At 56.3% G+C, this 17,529-nt stretch overlaps 1 protein-coding gene across 2 annotated transcripts; it reads left to right on the top strand.

The window, feature by feature from the left end:
* The first annotated feature begins 586 nt into the window (after nucleotides 1-586).
* On the top strand, nucleotides 587-17,529 carry PDK2 (pyruvate dehydrogenase kinase 2). 2 transcript variants are annotated; one of them, XM_058560711.1, is made up of 11 exons: nucleotides 587-760; nucleotides 2,618-2,759; nucleotides 10,676-10,747; nucleotides 11,203-11,387; nucleotides 11,929-12,018; nucleotides 12,220-12,297; nucleotides 14,561-14,637; nucleotides 14,731-14,829; nucleotides 15,013-15,120; nucleotides 15,768-15,881; nucleotides 16,483-17,529. In XM_058560711.1, the coding sequence occupies exons 1-11, from the start codon at nucleotides 643-645 to the stop codon at nucleotides 16,621-16,623; spliced, it is 1,224 nt and encodes a 407-aa protein (XP_058416694.1). In that variant the 5' UTR covers nucleotides 587-642; the 3' UTR covers nucleotides 16,624-17,529. The 2 variants fall into 2 exon arrangements, with proteins under 2 accessions (XP_058416694.1, XP_058416695.1); XM_058560712.1 differs by having other exon boundaries at nucleotides 706-760; nucleotides 2,661-2,759.

Raw genomic sequence — 17,529 nt, 5'->3', positions numbered from 1 at the left:
TGGGTGGGCTGCACGTCTCTATGAGGGATTAGCACAGGCTTGCATCCTGATCCCGAAGTTTGCAAACATTCACAGACCGAGTCACTATCGTTCGGACTGGGAACCCACCCGCCCCCTGAGGGAGAGCAGGGAGGGATCAGGACAGATGAAACAGGTGCCTTTGGGAGGAGGGAGATTCGTGGACAATTTCAGGGAAGGCAAGTGAAGGAGACTCGGGGAGGAGCGGGGAGAGGAAGGAGTGGAAGAGGCAGAGGCATAGCGGGCCTCCGGGGAGGGAAGGGTTAACCCGGGGTCAGCCGGGAGGAGGCAGGGGCGGAGTGACCGCTGGGAGGCGGGCTCTCGGCGCGGCATCTAGAAAACAACAGGCCGCCGGGGCAAACACTGGGTTAAGGGGGCGGGCCTAGGGGGGGAAGCCACGTGCCGAGGCGAGACGCTATTGGCTCTCCCGGAGTTGTTTGTGAGCGGCCATTGGCGACGTCGGGGCGGCGCGACGAGCTGATTGGCTGGGGCCTGGAGGGCCGCTGGGGCCGGGGAGGGGAGGAGGCGGCCGGGCCGCATCACTGGGCCGGGCTGGGCCGAGCCGAGCGCCAGCGCTGCCCGCGCGGGGACAGGACCCCGAACCCGAGCCCGGCCGCCGCCACCATGCGCTGGGTCCGCGCGCTGCTGAAGAATGCGTCTCTGGCAGGGGCGCCCAAGTACATCGAGCACTTCAGCAAGTTCTCCCCGTCCCCGCTGTCCATGAAGCAGTTTCTGGACTTCGGTACGGAGAGGGCGGGAGGCGGCTGGCCACGGGGGCCGCGGGGGGCTGGGTGGGGTGAGGGACGAGTCCGTTAATGAAGGATTAATGCGGAGGGGGAGAGGCCCTGAGTGACAGGGAAGGGGGCTTGGAGGGTCCAGGCAGGAACAGGTTAACGGGGAGGAAGGGCCAGCCGGGCCTGAAAGGGTTAAGGTACCCCGGCTGGAGAGATTCTCACTGGACTGTTATGGGAAGTGGGGGCGCTGAGAAGGAGGGGTCCAAGGTGTCTCCCTGAGCTTTGCCAGGGGTCTTGGAGAGTAAAGGGCAGTGAGGCTGTGCTGTTAGGGCAGGACGGGAGTAGGGTGTATCCAGTCGTAAAAGGTTAATGGGGCTTGTCCTGATGACTCTAAGAGTGGGAGAGAGAGAGGAAAGGGGGGGGCTGGGGGGGATGCTGGTGGGAGTAACAAGGCAGGGTTGGGAGGTGCAGCCATCTGGAAGGAAACCTGGTTTGGGCACTAAGGGGTCAATTGGGGAAGGGGGCTCTTTCCGAAGATGCCAACAGGAGAGAGGCCCCTGACCAGTATACCTCCACGCACTGAAGGAGCTGGCCCCCAGCTGTCTCAGTGGACAAGGACACTTGAAGATCAAATCTGCTCCGGCCCGGCCGCCTGTCCCTAGCTGGTCAGGGTCTGGGGCACCATGAGGTGGAGTCAGGCTTGTACCCACTCTTGGCTGCCCCTGGGTTCCTGGGCCTGGATTGCCCACGACCAGCGTTGTGGGGGTGGCTCTGGAGCAGAAGCAGGCTGTGCCAACGTGGTGACTGAAACAGTCATTGTGTGGGCCCTGTCTGTCCACACGATATTTCCATGGTGCCAGCTGGGGATTAGGAGGGGGTGTCCAGGTCTCTCAAGAGGAGTGGAGACAGTGTCTGGCTCAGGTTACAGCTGGGTCACTGAGGGGAGGGGGCGGGGAGGTGGCAGCCAGGACACAAGGCCCCTGCTCCGCATGACTTGTCTGCCTGCCCCCCTGCCCTGTTTGAGCCGCCCCCAAGTAGGAAAGCCTCGTGGGCCCACTCCCAGCTGCCAGCAGGTGTCCAATCCAGACTGGACCTCAATTACAGAAATATCACAGCTGGGTGGGGCTCACAGTAGAGTTTGGTCCACATGTAGTACAGTGGGGGAAACTGAGACGTTCAGAAGGATGGTGACATGCCCTGAGTGACAGAGTTGGAAGCAGAACCTGGACTAGAACCTAGGTCTTCTGACTCTAGACTGTGGCCTTATTCAGTCCTCCACCCTCTCTTCATCTGAAGCCAGACCAGGGACCAAGGTATTTGCGTTCCCATCCTTGGGTGGGCCCTGTTTGCCTCACAAGTGGACATTAATGCAGGAGCAACTCTACAGTGGGCATCAAGACCGGACTGGGTGAAGAGGGCCTGGGCCAGAGATGACACTGGGACCCTGCAGCTGCAGTGGTCCAGGCATAGCTCCCCTCAGCCAGGGCCCAGCCTTGGGAAGGGATGGATTCCCCAGGCTCCTCTGCCCACCTGGATCAACCCCTGCAAAACAAGTTCTGCTAGGAGGAAAAGAAAGAAGAAGTGAGGTAACTTGGGCCACAGGCAGCCCCAGGTGGGCCTGGGAGTGGCCCTGTCCCTGTGCTTGAAGGCAAGCAGGGTTCAGCTGGGGTGGGGAGAGGATGCAGGCCCTCAGAGGGTTAGGGGGCTTGGAGGTCAGAACACTGTAGGGGATTAGGATGGTTGACCTGCTCTGTGCCCCTGGTCACTTCACATTCCCCGAGCCCTCAGGAGGTGAAGGATTTAGTCGACCTGAGATGTGGCTCTGATGGTTTGTGGCTCTGTGGGCTCACCTCTCTCTCCACCAGGGTCCAGCAATGCCTGTGAGAAAACCTCGTTCACCTTCCTCAGGCAGGAGCTGCCTGTGCGCCTGGCCAACATCATGAAGGAGATCAACCTGCTTCCCGACCGAGTGCTGAGCACCCCCTCGGTGCAGCTGGTGCAGAGCTGGTGAGCCCCTGGCTGGGTCCCCGCACCTCTCCCTCCATTGCCGGATGCCACTGGGCTCAGAGGTGGAGTCTCCATGCTCCCAGCAGCCTTGAGGGAGGTGGGGACAGAGGGGAAGCAAGGGGCTCCGAGAGGCCTGGGAGATGCCCAAGGTCAAGTGGAATGCTAGGCCAAAGAGGGACTAGGATCAGCTCCTGGCCTCCATGTCTGTGGGACAGCCCTGCACTTACCACCCTCCTTTCTCTGGAAACCCAGGATCCACCCAGAAAATTGTTGTCACAGCCAAAACCCCAAATCAGGCTAATGTCCGCATTCGCCACCAGCTCTGGTCCTGAAAACCCTTTACCTGTTGGGCAGTATTTACCTGGGGTGACTTTGTGGGGAACAGAGAAACAAGGAAGAAGCAAATCTTCAAATTATATAATCCAAGCTACAGGTCAGACTGTTTTAGATGTTGGAAAACACTCAAATAGACAGAGAGATGGCACAGTGCCTACCCCAAAGAGCTTTGGAGGGGCAGAGACCAAAAGTTTACCAAAAGCACAGAGCAGCAGTAGCAGAGGGAAATGCTCAGTTAAAGTTCACTCAAGACCTCTGTCCCCGGTTAAGTAATGGATAACGTTAGCCAGTGGCTGGGCACAGGAAGAATAAACAAGAGTTTGCTCTGTAACTGGGCATGTCAATGGCTAATCATGGTCGGTCTTCAGTGGCACCTGTGCAGAAATCTTTTGCACGTTCTTCGGCTGTGGGATGTATGGCTGTGGTTTCGTGTCGGGTTCAGGAGCTGCATCCACACCTGCCTTGAGCCCAGCACCATGCTAGGTGCAGGGAAAGAGCAGCTGCCCCAGGGAGCCCATGATCTCGTGCGGAGAATGAAAGAGGGCGAACTAAGTGCTGCATAGATAGTGGGTGGAGCAATGAGCAGCTGAAGAGTTCATTTTACTTAAATTAAGAATCAAAATATTATTGAAAAGTAAAATTGCTTGGGGTTTTGTCCCCTCATTGCGGAAGTATAACGTGTTCACTTTGATGTTTGGGAAACACAGAAAAGTAGATAGAAGAGAATGCCAACCACTACCCTCCCCCCATAACCGAACACTGTTAAGGTTTCGTAAGGTTTTATTGGTGCTGTTCCAGCACTTTTTCTATTCATAGATATACATATGCATGACTTATTCTAATTAAATGAGATATGGGAAGGAAAGTGTTTCACACACAAAGCCAGGCACATAATCGGTGCACAGTGCATGTTAGTTGCATCAGAAAGTTGTGGGTGGGGCTGGCCAGGTGGCGTAAGCGGTTAAGTGCACGCGCTCCGCTGTGGCAGCCCGGGGTTCGCCAGTTCGGATTCCAGGCGCACAGCAACGCACTGCTTGGCAAGCCATGCTGTGGCAGTGTCCCATGTAAAGTGGAGGAAGATGGGCACGGATGTTAGCCCAGGGCCAGTCTTCCTCAGCGAAAAAAAAAAAAAGAGGAGGATTGGCAGATGTTAGCACAGGGCTGATCTCACCAAAAAAAAAAAAAAAAAAAAAGTGGGGAAGTTGAAATGGACGCACATGGAGGAGGTGACATGTCCCTGGGCCTTACAGGGTGCCTAGGTGAGCCTGGACCTAGAAAGAAGGGAAGGGCATTCCAGGCCAAAGGAACTGCTTGTGCCAAGGTGTGGAGGCAGGCAAGGGCCCGGCTGGGGCATCCGAGAACTGGCTTTGTGGATATAGTGCTATTAGTTTAAGCTGTGAAGGTGGGAGCGGGGACGGAGGGCAGAGCCTGATTTCATGTAGCCCAATCAGGTCACCCCTTGCTGGGCCTTGTCCCTCAGAGGTCCAGGGCCTCTGAGCCAACCAGCATTTCCTGCCACGGAGCGGTGTGGAAGTCATGGGGAGGAGACAGAAGGTGCCATCTGGTGTCTCAGCCCCTCCTCCGGCTCTGTCCGGCTGATTGACCTGGCTGCCTCTCCAGCTCTTCCCTGACTCCAAGACAGGGCTTTCCAGGCCCCTCCCTGCACATTGTGTTGCTAAGAGAGCCCGGGGATGTGGGCAGGGCGGGCAGGGAGCGGAACTGCTGTGACGCCCCCGGGCCTCCGAAGGGTCCCTTCCTGCAGATCAGTTACACATGTGGGAGCATGGCCTGACTTATTCTTCACTCAAAGCTTGTAAGTAATGTCAGGCAACAGCAGGAGGGAGTGAAGTTAGACAAGAAAGAACACTTCCCAGTGGATGATTCAGCTTAAAAGAAAGCCGGCCAAGGGTTTTCTAGAGCATCCTGACATGCTGAAGAGACACCCTATTGAGACTGTTTCCAGAGAATGGGCATTGGCTGCAGCAGGAGGGATGGAGGTCTGAAGGCAGGAAGAACTTCCTGACAGGGACGAGATGAAGAGTACAGATCTCTTTCTCTGGGAGAATCCCCCTTGCCAGCTTAGATGATGGAGGCAGTGGCGGGGTTTGCACAAGAGGATGGGACTACCTACTGGGGAGCGTGGCAGGAGAGCCACCAGCCTCAGAGTCTGATGAGTCAGGAGCAAAACCTCCCCTTTGGAAAACAGAGAAGTCCGGGACAAATGCTCTCAGTAGTAGTGGTCATAGGTAATATGTGGTGACACTAATGGAATTCCTACTCAGCTGGGGAGAGGCTCTAGGCAAGAGTCACAGCGGGCAAGTTGAGAGTCTTTGGTTCTAAATAAACCTGCTACATTATTCCCATTGGACAGACTTGGCATGGTGGGGCTCCGTTTTGGAAGTGGCTGGAAGGTCAAGGAAGCCCTGGGCGTGGCATTAGAATTCGTGACCTTGAGGCTTGGCTTTGCTGCTTGCTCGACAGTTGATCCCTAGCAAACCCTCTGGCCTCTCTGAGTCTCCCTTCCTCACCTGTAAAATAGGGACCCGGTCTGTTTCTAAGGGTCACATGCCACGGCTAGATGTGAAAGTGTGTGGAACTCTGCAAACACAAGCGATGTCCCCAAGCTTCGGGGCAGCAGCACCTCCAGGCCAAGGATGATGCGACTGTGGTGGAGGTTCTCTTAGACCCTGTATCCTAACAGTGGTGACAATGACGAGAGCAGACATACTCGCAGGGCCTGCTGTGCATTGGGCGCTGTTCTAAATGTGTCCACATATTAACTCATTTCACCTTCACCACAACCTGATGAAGCAGGCCTTGTTATTATCCTCATTTATAGATGAAGAAACTGAGGTTCAGAGAGGTTAAGAAACTTGTCTGAGGTCACTCAGTCAGTCAATGAGAGAGCTGGGCTCCCAGCTCTCCAGGCTGTCTGATCTGGAGGCTGCGTTCTTGGAGGGAGAGGCAAGTGCTGGGCCGTGGCCTGGAGTCAGAGATTTCGAAGCTCCCAGTGCAGGTCAATGGGAAAGTAGGATGCACCTTACAGAAACGTGATGGCTGGTGTTGCTGAGCACAGAAGGGGTAACCTTGACTCCTCAGCAGAGAAAGAGCCTGAGGGAGGGTGTGGAGTTGGTGGGGATGTGCTTCCAGAAAACGGAGGGTTAAATGAGAGTTGCAGAGTAGAATCAAATGACAGTGAGTCCCTCCAGTCACTACAGAGTCTTTGTGGGGGTTATAGGGAAGGAGGTGGGAGGCAAGATGCTGGCACCTTCTCATGAACCTCCCTTGCCTGTCAGCAAGGAGTGTGGACCCCCACCCAGCCTGTGCCTCACCCCGGCAGGAGCCAGTCCTCACCCTTGAGAAGAGTGACCACCACCACAGCAGTGGCTCCGGCACCCAGGACCTGCTCCGGGCCAGGCACAGGCTAGGGCTTCAGCCAAATGCACCCATCAAATCCCTCAGCCACCCCTGCAGGATCAGAGTAGAGACTCGACCTGTGTCATATCCTCTAAGCCGCACCACAGCCCCACAGAGTGCTCCCTGCTGTGAACCCATTTTACAGACGGGGACCTGAACCGCTCAGTGGCCTCTTTAGGGCACAGCCAGCAACAGGGCCCAAGTCTGCCTGGCTCAGGGCCCACGGCCACCACCCCTCCACAGAGCGGCTTCCAGACACAGGACACATCTGTCACCTCTCCCCTCCTCATACACCATCACCTTGTTCACACCTCTTGTCCCCAGCAGCTGTCCCACTAGTGCATGGTGCGCACACACTCACACACCCACAGGCGCACAGACTTAGACATACTCCCCCACTCGCTCAGCGGTGCCTCCTGCTCCCACATCAGCCTGCCCCTCCTCCCCCCACCACCCTCACACTCGTTCCAACACACACACACAAATACACACGTCCTCTGCCTCTCCTCACATTCCACCCCTCCTGCCTCCCAAATCCAGGGCTCTGGACTGGCTAGAAAGCCCCAGAAGGCAGGGTTTGGGACCTCCACGTTACCTTGGGCCAGGGGAGGAAGCTCCCAATCTCACCAAGGGAGTCTGGGGCGGCCTTGCTTACTGCTGAGGTTGGCAGGCCCAGGCCTTCCCTCGGGCGTTATGTTGGGCCCCCACTGCCTGTTCTGCTGGGAGCCGAGGAGGGCGAGTAAACCTGGAAGGGACGCATCTGTCATTGCACTGCTGCTTTCAAGCCTCCTGTGTCTAAGCCCAGTTCTTTCTCCGGCCCTCAAAGGCATGGGCAGCCCAGGGGCCAGCGTCGCTCCATCCCCAGTGTCTCTCCCTTTAGGAAGAAGATCTGATCCAAGGGTGAGATCTGGCATGCCAGGCCTCGGGGCGCTTCAGGGCAGGGCCAGGGTCCTCTGGGAAAAGCCCTTCTCATCTTCTCCTCTCCCTTCCCAGAGTACACCCAGGCTGCTCCCTGAAGGAACGGCCCCGCAAGGGTGGCAGGCAGCTGACCCTGCCTCACAGCTCAGGAGACTGAGGCCTGAGGCTGCAGCTCTCCCCACACCTGTGCTGGCAGGTGCCACCCATTATCAGTCCATCCTGGTGCCCTTTGCTCTGCTTCATTGGCCATGTGACCAGGCCCCGTTTCTGCCCTCTAGGGTTCATTAGGCAGCCACAGAGGGCGGTGCCAACGGCTAGAGCACTGACCTTACCCCTGGGCGCTGGGATTCTGACTGTGCCCGGCTCCTGGCCAAGCACAGGCCAAGCCTGTCAGGGCCTCCTAGCTCCGACCCTCTCTCTCATTGCCTGCCCCCCGGGTCTTGGGAAGGGGTTCCAGGGCCCCTCTTCTCCAGCTGGTCTCCTCCCTTTCCTCTCTCTACCTCCCCCCCACTCCCCAATTCCCTCTCCCTCCAAGAATCATATGAGCATGAAGCCTTATGCTGGGCATCGTCAGAGGACAAGGGATTTGCAGTCACACAGTCCTGCGAGAGAGAATCCCAGCTCTGCATGTTAACTTCTTCATCTGTAAAATGGGTGTAGCAGCAGCGCCCACCTCACAGGGTAATTGTGGAGGCTAAAGTCAGGGAGGAGGTTAGTGCAGAGCAGAGCCCTGGCACAAGGCTGGCGCCCAGTAAATGCTGGCTGTTGTCATCAACATCAGGAGCATCACTGTTAGGACCAGTGTAGACGGTGAGCAGTTGGCCATGTGGTGTAGACTTGGAGTCAGACAGACCTGGGTTAGAATCCCAGTGCCACTGCTTACTGTATGGCCCAGAGTATATCACCTGCCCTCTCTGAGCTGGTTCCCTTGTCTGCAAAAGGGCAAAATACTGCATGCTCATCAAGGCTGCTGGGAGATGAGAGACCTTGTGTAGACAGCACAGGTGGCATTAACGGTCACTGTGTAAGTGTCAGCTGTTATTATTCTCCAGGGAGACTGAGGTGAGGCCTTAGAAGGGCCGCTCTGGTTGTCTGCTGGATCTGCAGGGATGGTGAGGCAGACTTGGGGGAGCTGATCTCGTCTGCTGTCTCCCCCTGCCCCCCCCCACCCCGTCGGGCACTGGGCTGGGCCTGGGTGGGGAGGGCAGGCAGGGAGCACGGGGCTGGGACAGCCACATTCCTTCCATCAAAACATGGTGTGATTCAGATCCTACGCCAGTACAACCAGGAGGAGGGTGTCACGTGCCCCCTGGGGGGCTCAGCTGCTGACTGTGTTTGAGCCACTATGCGTAACAAGAGCAAGCATCTAGAGGGTGCTCACTGTGGGCCTGGCACTGTGCTGATTGTCACATTTAATCCTCAACAAAAGGCAGTAATAGCAGTAGGTACGACCCCCCCCCCCATTTTCCTGATGAGGAAACTCAGGTCCAGAGAGGTTCCATGACTTCCCCAGGGCCACCCAGCTTGAAGTGGAAAAGCCGGGACTGGGACTCAGCAGGGCCGGCTCCAGAGCTGTCTCTCTCACCCACTTCTCTCATGTCGGAAGCAGGATGAGGAAGAGCAGCGGTTGGTGGGGAAAGGAGAAGGGCGTTCCGTCAGAGCGAGCGGCAGGAGCAGTGGGAGTGAGCGTCTCCATTGGTCTCAGCCTGTGTAGTGGCAGCGCTGGAGACCCGAGTCTTCATTATAGCACTGCCCGGTGTGGGACTGCTTCAGGCCTCAGTTGAGGAGCCTGTGAAATGGGGCTAATTCCTGCCCTTCCTACCTGTCAAGGTCAAAGCACTGTGTACACAGGAATGCTCCTACCGTGGTGGGGCCTTTTCTAAAGAGACTGTTAGGCCCCAGGGCCCTCCCACCTCAGGGCTCTTGGCAGCCCCTCCTTCCTGCCGGCTGGAAGTGTTTCCACGAGAGAGGGCTCAGCTCTCCACCCTTCCCCGGGAGAACAGGCCGCAGGCTGGGCATGTTAGCAGGGAAACAGTGGGCATCCTGGCTCACAGGGGCAGGGACAGTGGCTCCAGGTTGGCACCATCTACTGCCACGGGAGGGTGTGACTCCCTTGCAGAAGCTGGCCTCCTGCTGCCCCACGTTCAGGGCTTCCCAAGGCTCCCTTTCTTACCCAGCTCTTTGCTAGGTCCTGGGGAAACCGCCCTCCCGACCAAGCCTGCAGATGGGGGTAAGAGGGGGCTGCTGCTTCTGCTGGCCCCTTCAGAGTGGAGTGAGCTCTCCAGGCACTCCATGGGCTCCAGCCCCACCAGGGACAGAGCTGGGCATGCCCACGTCGCCCCTGGGTCCCTCACTCCCACCGTTTAAAATCCTGTTCCCGGGGCCGGCCCCATGGCATAGCGGTTAAGTGCTCGAGCTCCACTGCTGGTGGCCCAGGTTCGGATCCCGGGCGCGCACCAATCCACCACTTGTCAGGCCGTGCTGTGGCGGCATCCCATATAGAGTAGAGGAAGATGGGCACGGATGTTAGCCCAGGGCCAGTCTTCCTTAGCAAAAAGAGGAGGATTGGCATGGATGTTAGCTCAGGGCTGATCTTCCTCACCAAAAAAAAAAAAAAAGGATAAAATCCCATTCCCTGGGCACACTGCACAGCTTCCTGTGTCCCGCCCAGACCCGCCCAACCCAGCATCGGGGGTGTGAGACTATCATCTTCCTCACTGAGCCCCTGCTCTGTGAGGGCCCAGGGCTGACCACTCTGCCAGCTGTGCCCCGTGGGATGCAACAGCAGCCCTGTGGGGCAAATATTAGGATCTGTTTCCAGGAAGGGGCTCAGGGAGGTTAAGTGACTTGCCCCAGCGTCTCTCACTGTGGCCCTTGGTCAAGTCTCCACTCATAGGTCTGGGCCTCAGTCTCCTAATCCGTGAGATCCCCTGGATGGATGATCTCCAAGCCCCTTCTGAGACTACTGTTCTTGGATTCCAAAACAAAGGTGCTCTAAGGAGACCAATAAATTAGAGATTTTCTTGCATAACTTAGTGTGTTGTCAGGGAGACTCAACATACAGATGAAACGGAGTGAGAAAAACTGTGATGCAGCTTGTCAACCGGTGCAGCTCTGTGTGGTACCCACAGGAGGGGCAGAACAAGAATGAGGGCAGCCAAGTCAAGTGGGAAGGGGGCCTGGCCTGGCCGGGCCCGGACCGGAGCTGAGGCAGTGTCCCCCCCACCGCCACTCTTTGCATACAGGTATGTCCAGAGTCTCCTGGACATCATGGAGTTCCTGGACAAGGACCCCGAGGACCATCATACCCTGAGCCAGTGAGTGAGGGCCCTGGCTGGGGGCAGGAGGGCAGGTGCAAGCAAGGGGCATCTGGGGTCATAGCCCTGGGGCAAAAATGCCAGTAGAATGGAAGAAATGACCCCTGCCCTCAGGGATATCCAGTCTGAGGGAGCAGAGTGAATCTGCTTCAGGGAGCCTCAAGTCTGATGGGAGAGGCATAGCCTCCATTCTCAGGGAGGCCCCTGTCCTTGTGCCCTGAGTCTGATGGAGGGATCCAGGCCCTGCCCCTGGGGAGCTCCCAGGCCATCAGGCAGGGGTGGGAGATTCAGGGTGGGCTTCAGGAGGAGTGAGGAAGGCACTGTGTGTCCGTCATCGGGTTGGGAAGAGTTGAGTCGGGGAAGACACGTGGAGAGGAGGTCAGAAGCGAGGGAGAGTCTGAGCGTGTCCCCAGGGCTGGGACAGGGTTGGGGCTAACATCTGCCCTTCCCTGCAGGTTCACTGATGCCCTGGTCACCATCCGGAACCGCCACAATGATGTGGTGCCCACCATGGCGCAGGGCGTGCTGGAGTACAAGGACACCTACGGCGACGACCCTGTCTCCAACCAGAACATCCAGTACTTCCTGGACCGCTTCTACCTCAGCCGCATCTCCATCCGCATGCTCATCAACCAGCACAGTGAGCAGGGGCCACGGAGTAGGGGTGTAGGGGGGTTGATGGCGACCCCGAAATGGATTGTTTGAAATGTTTACAGAATGCAAAATTATGTCACCTCTTTAAAAAGTGTTCAGTATAGTAGTCATAAAAACTCTCATTACATTGGGAAACAGCTTGTTGTTTAAGTTTTCTTATTCCAGGAGTATTCATTATGATTGTTGAGAAATCATAGCCAATCAAAAATTACATGGTTCCTTACACTCAGATAATTTCAAAAGCGAGATGGTAAAAATTATTTTTAAACGGTATAGCAAGAGAAAAGAATAAATGTAAGTGGGATCTGATGTGGGACGAGCCCTCTGAGAAGAATGCTTCAGTCCTGCAAAGGTCCAAAAATGGCCTGAGCCAGGGATAGAGGGGTCAAGGGTCAAGGGAGGGAGGGCACGAGGCGGGGGAGGGGCACAGCTTTAGGGTTAGACATAATATGGGGGTGGAGAGCTGGAGAGCCCTGGGGAAGAGGGAGAGCTGGGGCAGGCCAACAGCCCCCCCTCCCTGCCCGCAGCCCTGATCTTTGACGGCAGCACCAACCCAGCGCACCCCAAACACATCGGCAGCATTGACCCCAACTGCAACGTCTCCGAGGTGGTGAAAGGTAAGCGTCCCCACCGTGCCTGGCCCACAGAGGAGCCCCGTGACCCCTCCAAGCTTCCCTGGCCAGAGGGTGACCCATTCTCCAGTGGGTGGGGACCACATCCCCGTGGGTTTAATGCTGGTGATGCCCCATGTCGGTGCCAAGAGGACTGCTTGCTAGGTGGGCCACCCCATCCCCTGAATGGCCCCTCTCTTCTCTCAGATGCCTACGACATGGCCAAGCTCCTGTGTGACAAGTATTACATGGCCTCACCTGACCTGGAGATCCAGGAGATCAATGGTGAGTGAGCGGGGCTGTGTGTGTGTCTGTCTGTCTATCTGTCTGTCTGTCGAAGGGCTGGGGACATGGGAGAGGAAGATGAGATAGGAAATCAGGAAATGAGCTGTTATCTGGATGGGGGAGAAGCAGAGCTATTGTTGTTGTTGTATTATTATTATTATTAATTTAATAAATATTTATTAAGCAGTAAATACAAAAGGGAAAGTCTGTTCTCATGGAGCTTACATTCTTGGTGCTGAAGAGGTTGGGGAATGGGGCCTTTAACCAATGAACAAATAAACAAGATAATTTCAGATCGTGATGAGTGACAGGAAGGAAATAAAATGGGGTCACATAACAGGGATGGGGAGGAGCAGTATATTACGTGGGATATCAGTTTGGCTGCTTTCCCAGAATCCAAGTAACAGGGGCTTAATTAAGAGAGAGGTTTCCCTCTCTGCAGCCCCTGGGCAGAGTGGTCAAAGCTGGCTACCCACCCTCACGTCTCAGTTCCAGCCTGGAGAAGGGGAAAGAGGATGCGGAAGGCAGGGTCCAGGAGTTGAACACTTCCTAAGTGTTCCTGGCCACCTAAGTCACCTGGCCACCCCCAGACACAAGGGAGGCTGGGAATTTATTATCTCTAGTGGGCAGCCATGTGCCTAGTTAAAACTTCAGGGGAGGGAGGTGTCTATTACTAAAAGAAGAAGGGATGATGGATACAAGAGACTGGCTACAGGGGTCCGACTTTGGATGGGCTAGTCAAGGACTGGAAGGACTGGTGTGGTGGGGCTGGGAGATTGGAGGGGTGATGGGTTGGAGAGAGAGGCTGGGGCATGCAGGGCTTGTGGGCCACGGACAGGAGCTGGGCTTTTGAGTGCGGTGCGAAGCCATTGGACGGTTTGAAGCACAGTGACGACAGAGTGCAACTTACATTCTAAAGATATTTAGAGGTTGGAGGAGGCAGGAGAGGACACAAGAAGACCAGTTGGAGGTTATTGTAGGAATCCAGGCAAGGGGAGGGGAAGGCAGCAGAGATGGAAAGAAGGGGGTGGATTTGATAAATATCTTGGAGGTAGAGGTGTCAGGACTTGCTGATGAGCTGGGGTGTAAGGGAAAGGAGGATCGGGGACCTGGGAGTCACCTCGACCCTCTCCCTCACCCACCTGCTGCTCAACACCCCCAGCCTGTGTGCTAGAAACCCGAGGTGTTTCATGCCTCTGTACTTGGCAGTCACCCTGCCCACGTCCTAATTTTCCCTTAAGGCCCAGTTCAAGTCCAGCTCCTCCAAAACATCTTCCCAGACCTCCCAGACAAGATAGTTAGGCACCCACCTGCCCCAGGTGTACCTCTGTATTGCACTGTTTGAATTACTTGGGGGCAGAGACTAAAGGGCAGAGACAAGCCACTGTGCTTCAGTATCCCCAGAGTCAAGCCCAGGGCCTGGCACACAGCTCTGGGTACAACACTGAATGTGAAAGTCAGTTCTGTGTCTCTGTCTGGATTTGAATTTCCAAGAGGATAGGGCTGAATCTTATTCATCTTTATGTCCGCCTACCCAGCACGGGACCTGAGATTCCTTCATTCATTGATCTAGTGTATGTTTATTGGGCTCCTGCTACATGCAAAGCTCTGTGCCAGGCACTAGGAAAAGGCACGCAGTCCCTACCACAAAGAAACTTTCTAAGCTAGAGTGATTTCTTGGGGAGCAGGATGCTGGTGTCAGAATCATCTGGGAAGCACCCTTCTCCCCTCCCCCTTGGGTGAAAATCTCTCCAGGGGATTCTGTAACCAAGTGAATGCTAGTAGGCTGGATATAGGCCGGATAGATACTATTTGAATGGATGAATAAGTTTAGACAAACGGTGGATGAATGGAAGGATGGGATGGACATTGGAGAGATGTACTCTATGAAGGAATGGATAGATGGCAAGGATAGATGTTTGAACAGATGCGTAGATTGAAGGAAAGTTGGATGGTTGAATGGACACTGGATGGATGTAGAGGAATTAATGGATGCTGGATGGATACAGTGGATAAATGGATGGATGGATGGACAGATGGATACTGTATAATGGATGGATTCTATATGGATAGATAGATGGTTGAATGGACACTGAATGAATGAGTCATAGATGGATGAACGAATGCTGGATGAATGGACGAGCAGATGGATGGACAGTAGATAGGTAGTTGAGTGCTGGGTGCTAGAAGCTGTGTGAATGAATGTTAAATTGTGGTGACCTCTTGACCATTTCCTGATCTTTGCTCTTGACTTCCCTGGCAGCATCCAACTCAAAACAGCCAATTCACATGGTCTATGTCCCCTCCCACCTCTACCACATGCTTTTTGAACTCTTCAAGGTGAGGAGGCAGGGAGAGGGCCCTTTGTCGGGGGGCGGGGAGCCGTTACGGCTAGGCTTCTCTCTCTCATCTCTTACCTCTTTCCCTCCACAGAATGCCATGCGAGCCACTGTGGAAAGCCACGAATCCAGCCTCACTCTCCCACCTATCAAAGTCATGGTGGCTTTGGGCGAGGAAGATCTGTCCATCAAAGTATGTGACCCTTGACTTTGGGGGCCAGAGAGCAGTGGGGTGGGGACTTCCCTTCTGCCAGGAAGTGGGCTTGGGAAAGACCCTGGGGATGAGGAAGACCCTGAGAAGGTCAGGGGTGTCAAGGGGTGAGGGAGTGTGGAAAACTGCAGTCTGAGAGCCCCTGACATGTCCCATCTCCCCCAGATGAGTGACCGAGGAGGGGGTGTTCCCTTGAGGAAGATTGAGCGACTCTTCAGCTACATGTACTCCACAGCACCCACCCCCCAGCTCGGCACTGGGGGAACCCCGTTGGTGAGATGGCTTCACTCCATTCCCCCTCGTACCTCCTGAAGGATGCCTGTGTGTCTTTTCATCTCTTCTCATCGAATTGTCACTCTTCCCCATCTCTCACTTCCATGTCTCCTGCGGTCTCTCCATTCTTGTGTGGCTGTGTGTGATGTCACTTCTTCCGAGTCTGGGCCTCCCTGCTCCTCCCGTCTCTCCCCAGCCTGCACCCACCTACCTATCTGTGAGTGTGTGTCTGTCACCTTTCCTCAGTTCTCCCCCTCCCTCCTCCCGAACTTACTGCCTTTCTCCTGGAGTTGTTCACCCTACCAACACCTCCCTGTCCATTCCCAGCGGAGTAGGCAGGGCTGGGTTTGGGAAATTGAGATTCTGAGGAGCCCGGTGACCTGCCCAGACCCTCTGGCCACCAGGGCCGAGCTCCTCTCCCTGCCCCACTTAACTACCCCCACCCCCGTGCCTGCTCAGCCTTCCTCCCTCATCCCACACCCCATGTTGCCTTAGAGCCTTCCCTTTCTCACATCCCCCCCAACCCCAGTTCTGGGGATCCCCCTGACAACCCCAGCTCAGCACTCCTCACTTAGCACATGGGTCCCTGCAGCTCCAGGAGGCCGGCACCAGCCTCCTCAGTGTCCCCCCTTCCTGCCCCCTTGCAGGCTGGCTTCGGGTACGGGCTCCCCATTTCCCGCCTCTACGCCAAATACTTCCAGGGGGACCTGCAGCTCTTCTCCATGGAGGGCTTTGGGACCGACGCTGTCATCTATCTCAAGGTGAGGGCCCTGCCTGCAGAGCCCGGCTGGGGGTTTGCTGACAGGTCAGCAGGACTGGCCTGCTGTTAGGTTTCCTTTCCATCCCTCCAGTCCTTCCCTGATTCCAGACTTGGAGAATCAGAGCAAAGCTACAGTTTCGCCCCCTCCAGACACTCCCACCGTGGTAGGCAATTTCGAGGGGTCCATGCCCATGAATAAGACCCCTTTCCTGGGGACCCTTGATTTGTTAGACCCAGAAGGAAGCAGGGGAACCACAGAGATCTTGTCATTCAGCTCAGGGGGAGACTGAGGCCCAGAGTTGGTAACCTTGTTCAAGGTCACACTGCCCGGCTCCTCCCTCTCCCTCCTGACCCTGTGAGTGAGCAGCCATCTTGAATGGGAGGAACAAGATATGGGAGGGACAGACCCTTTCCTGGGTCTTCCTGGGCAGAGGTTACTTGTCTCAGCCAGCGTCTGGCACCTGGCTGGGCTGACTCAGACATGGGGTGGGACATGTGGCCACAATCAGTGGCCACCACCGCCCACCTTGGGGCAGGGGTGGTCTGCTGAGGAGTGGGCAAGGTACAGGGAGGCAGGAGAGGCTGACCCTGATGCTCTCCAGGCCCTGTCCACGGACTCGGTGGAGCGCCTGCCTGTGTACAACAAGTCTGCCTGGCGCCACTACCAGACCATCCAGGAGGCCGGCGACTGGTGTGTGCCCAGCACGGAGCCCAAGAACACGTCCACGTACCGTGTGACCTAGGGGCCACCCCACTCATCTGCACCTGACAGCATGGACTGCGGTCTCTGGGACCGGCCACCACGCCACGGTGACCCTCCCCAACCCCCCGATGACCAGCTTCTGTCTCTATGAAAATCACGGCGGTGACCCATCTGTGGTGGCCCCTAAGTGCCAATTTCTGTCTCCATGGAGACCCCAACTGGTCTCCCTGGTGTCCAGTCTCTGGGCGATGCCTGAGTCTTGGGGGATGTGTCCACCCTGATGGGGTGTCCCAGAGATACGTTTCCTCTCTGAGACCAGGGCTGCCACTTTTCTGCCAGGGGTCCTGGGTCCCCCTCACTGCCCTCCACAGCCCTGGCCTTCCAAGTGGACGCCCCCTGCTTGCCTTAGTCCCCTAGCCCACACAGGCACCCTGGCCCTGGTCTGGGGTCAGTGTTAGGAATGGCCGGGTGCCCCCCCAGATCTGGGGTAGTGGGTGGGAAAGGGGATGCACCCTTGGACCCCTCATTGGGTACCTGGTCCTGCAGTCTCTCCCTCCACTCTGAACTTTAAGGTCAAGGTTGGGAGGGAGGGAGTTCTCATCTGGGGCTCCCCCCTAAAGTGGAGGAACCTGGGAGGACCCAGAGGTTCGAAGCCCCTAAGGTGGCCCCAGCCATGTTTCTGCCACCTCCCCTGCCCTTCTCTGGCATGTCCTCACGTGCACACACCCACACGGTCCGCCTGAGCTCCGGACCCCAACTCCCACTGTGCCCGACACGTGTGTGCGTGGGTGGCTCTCTCCCTAGAATGCTCTATGTACATAGCTAGTTTTATAGCCCTGAATGCCCCCCCAGCCCCTTAGCACACAGGGGGTTAAAGTGTGTGCTCCTCCGAGTGGCTGTGATGGTGACAGTGACATCCACAGTAAAGAGATCGAATGAGACTGCG

The sequence above is a fragment of the Diceros bicornis genome, chromosome 18, assembly GCF_020826845.1.
Source record: "Diceros bicornis minor isolate mBicDic1 chromosome 18, mDicBic1.mat.cur, whole genome shotgun sequence".
NCBI lineage: Eukaryota > Metazoa > Chordata > Mammalia > Perissodactyla > Rhinocerotidae > Diceros > Diceros bicornis.
This window is presented reverse-complemented; position numbering and strand designations above follow the sequence as displayed.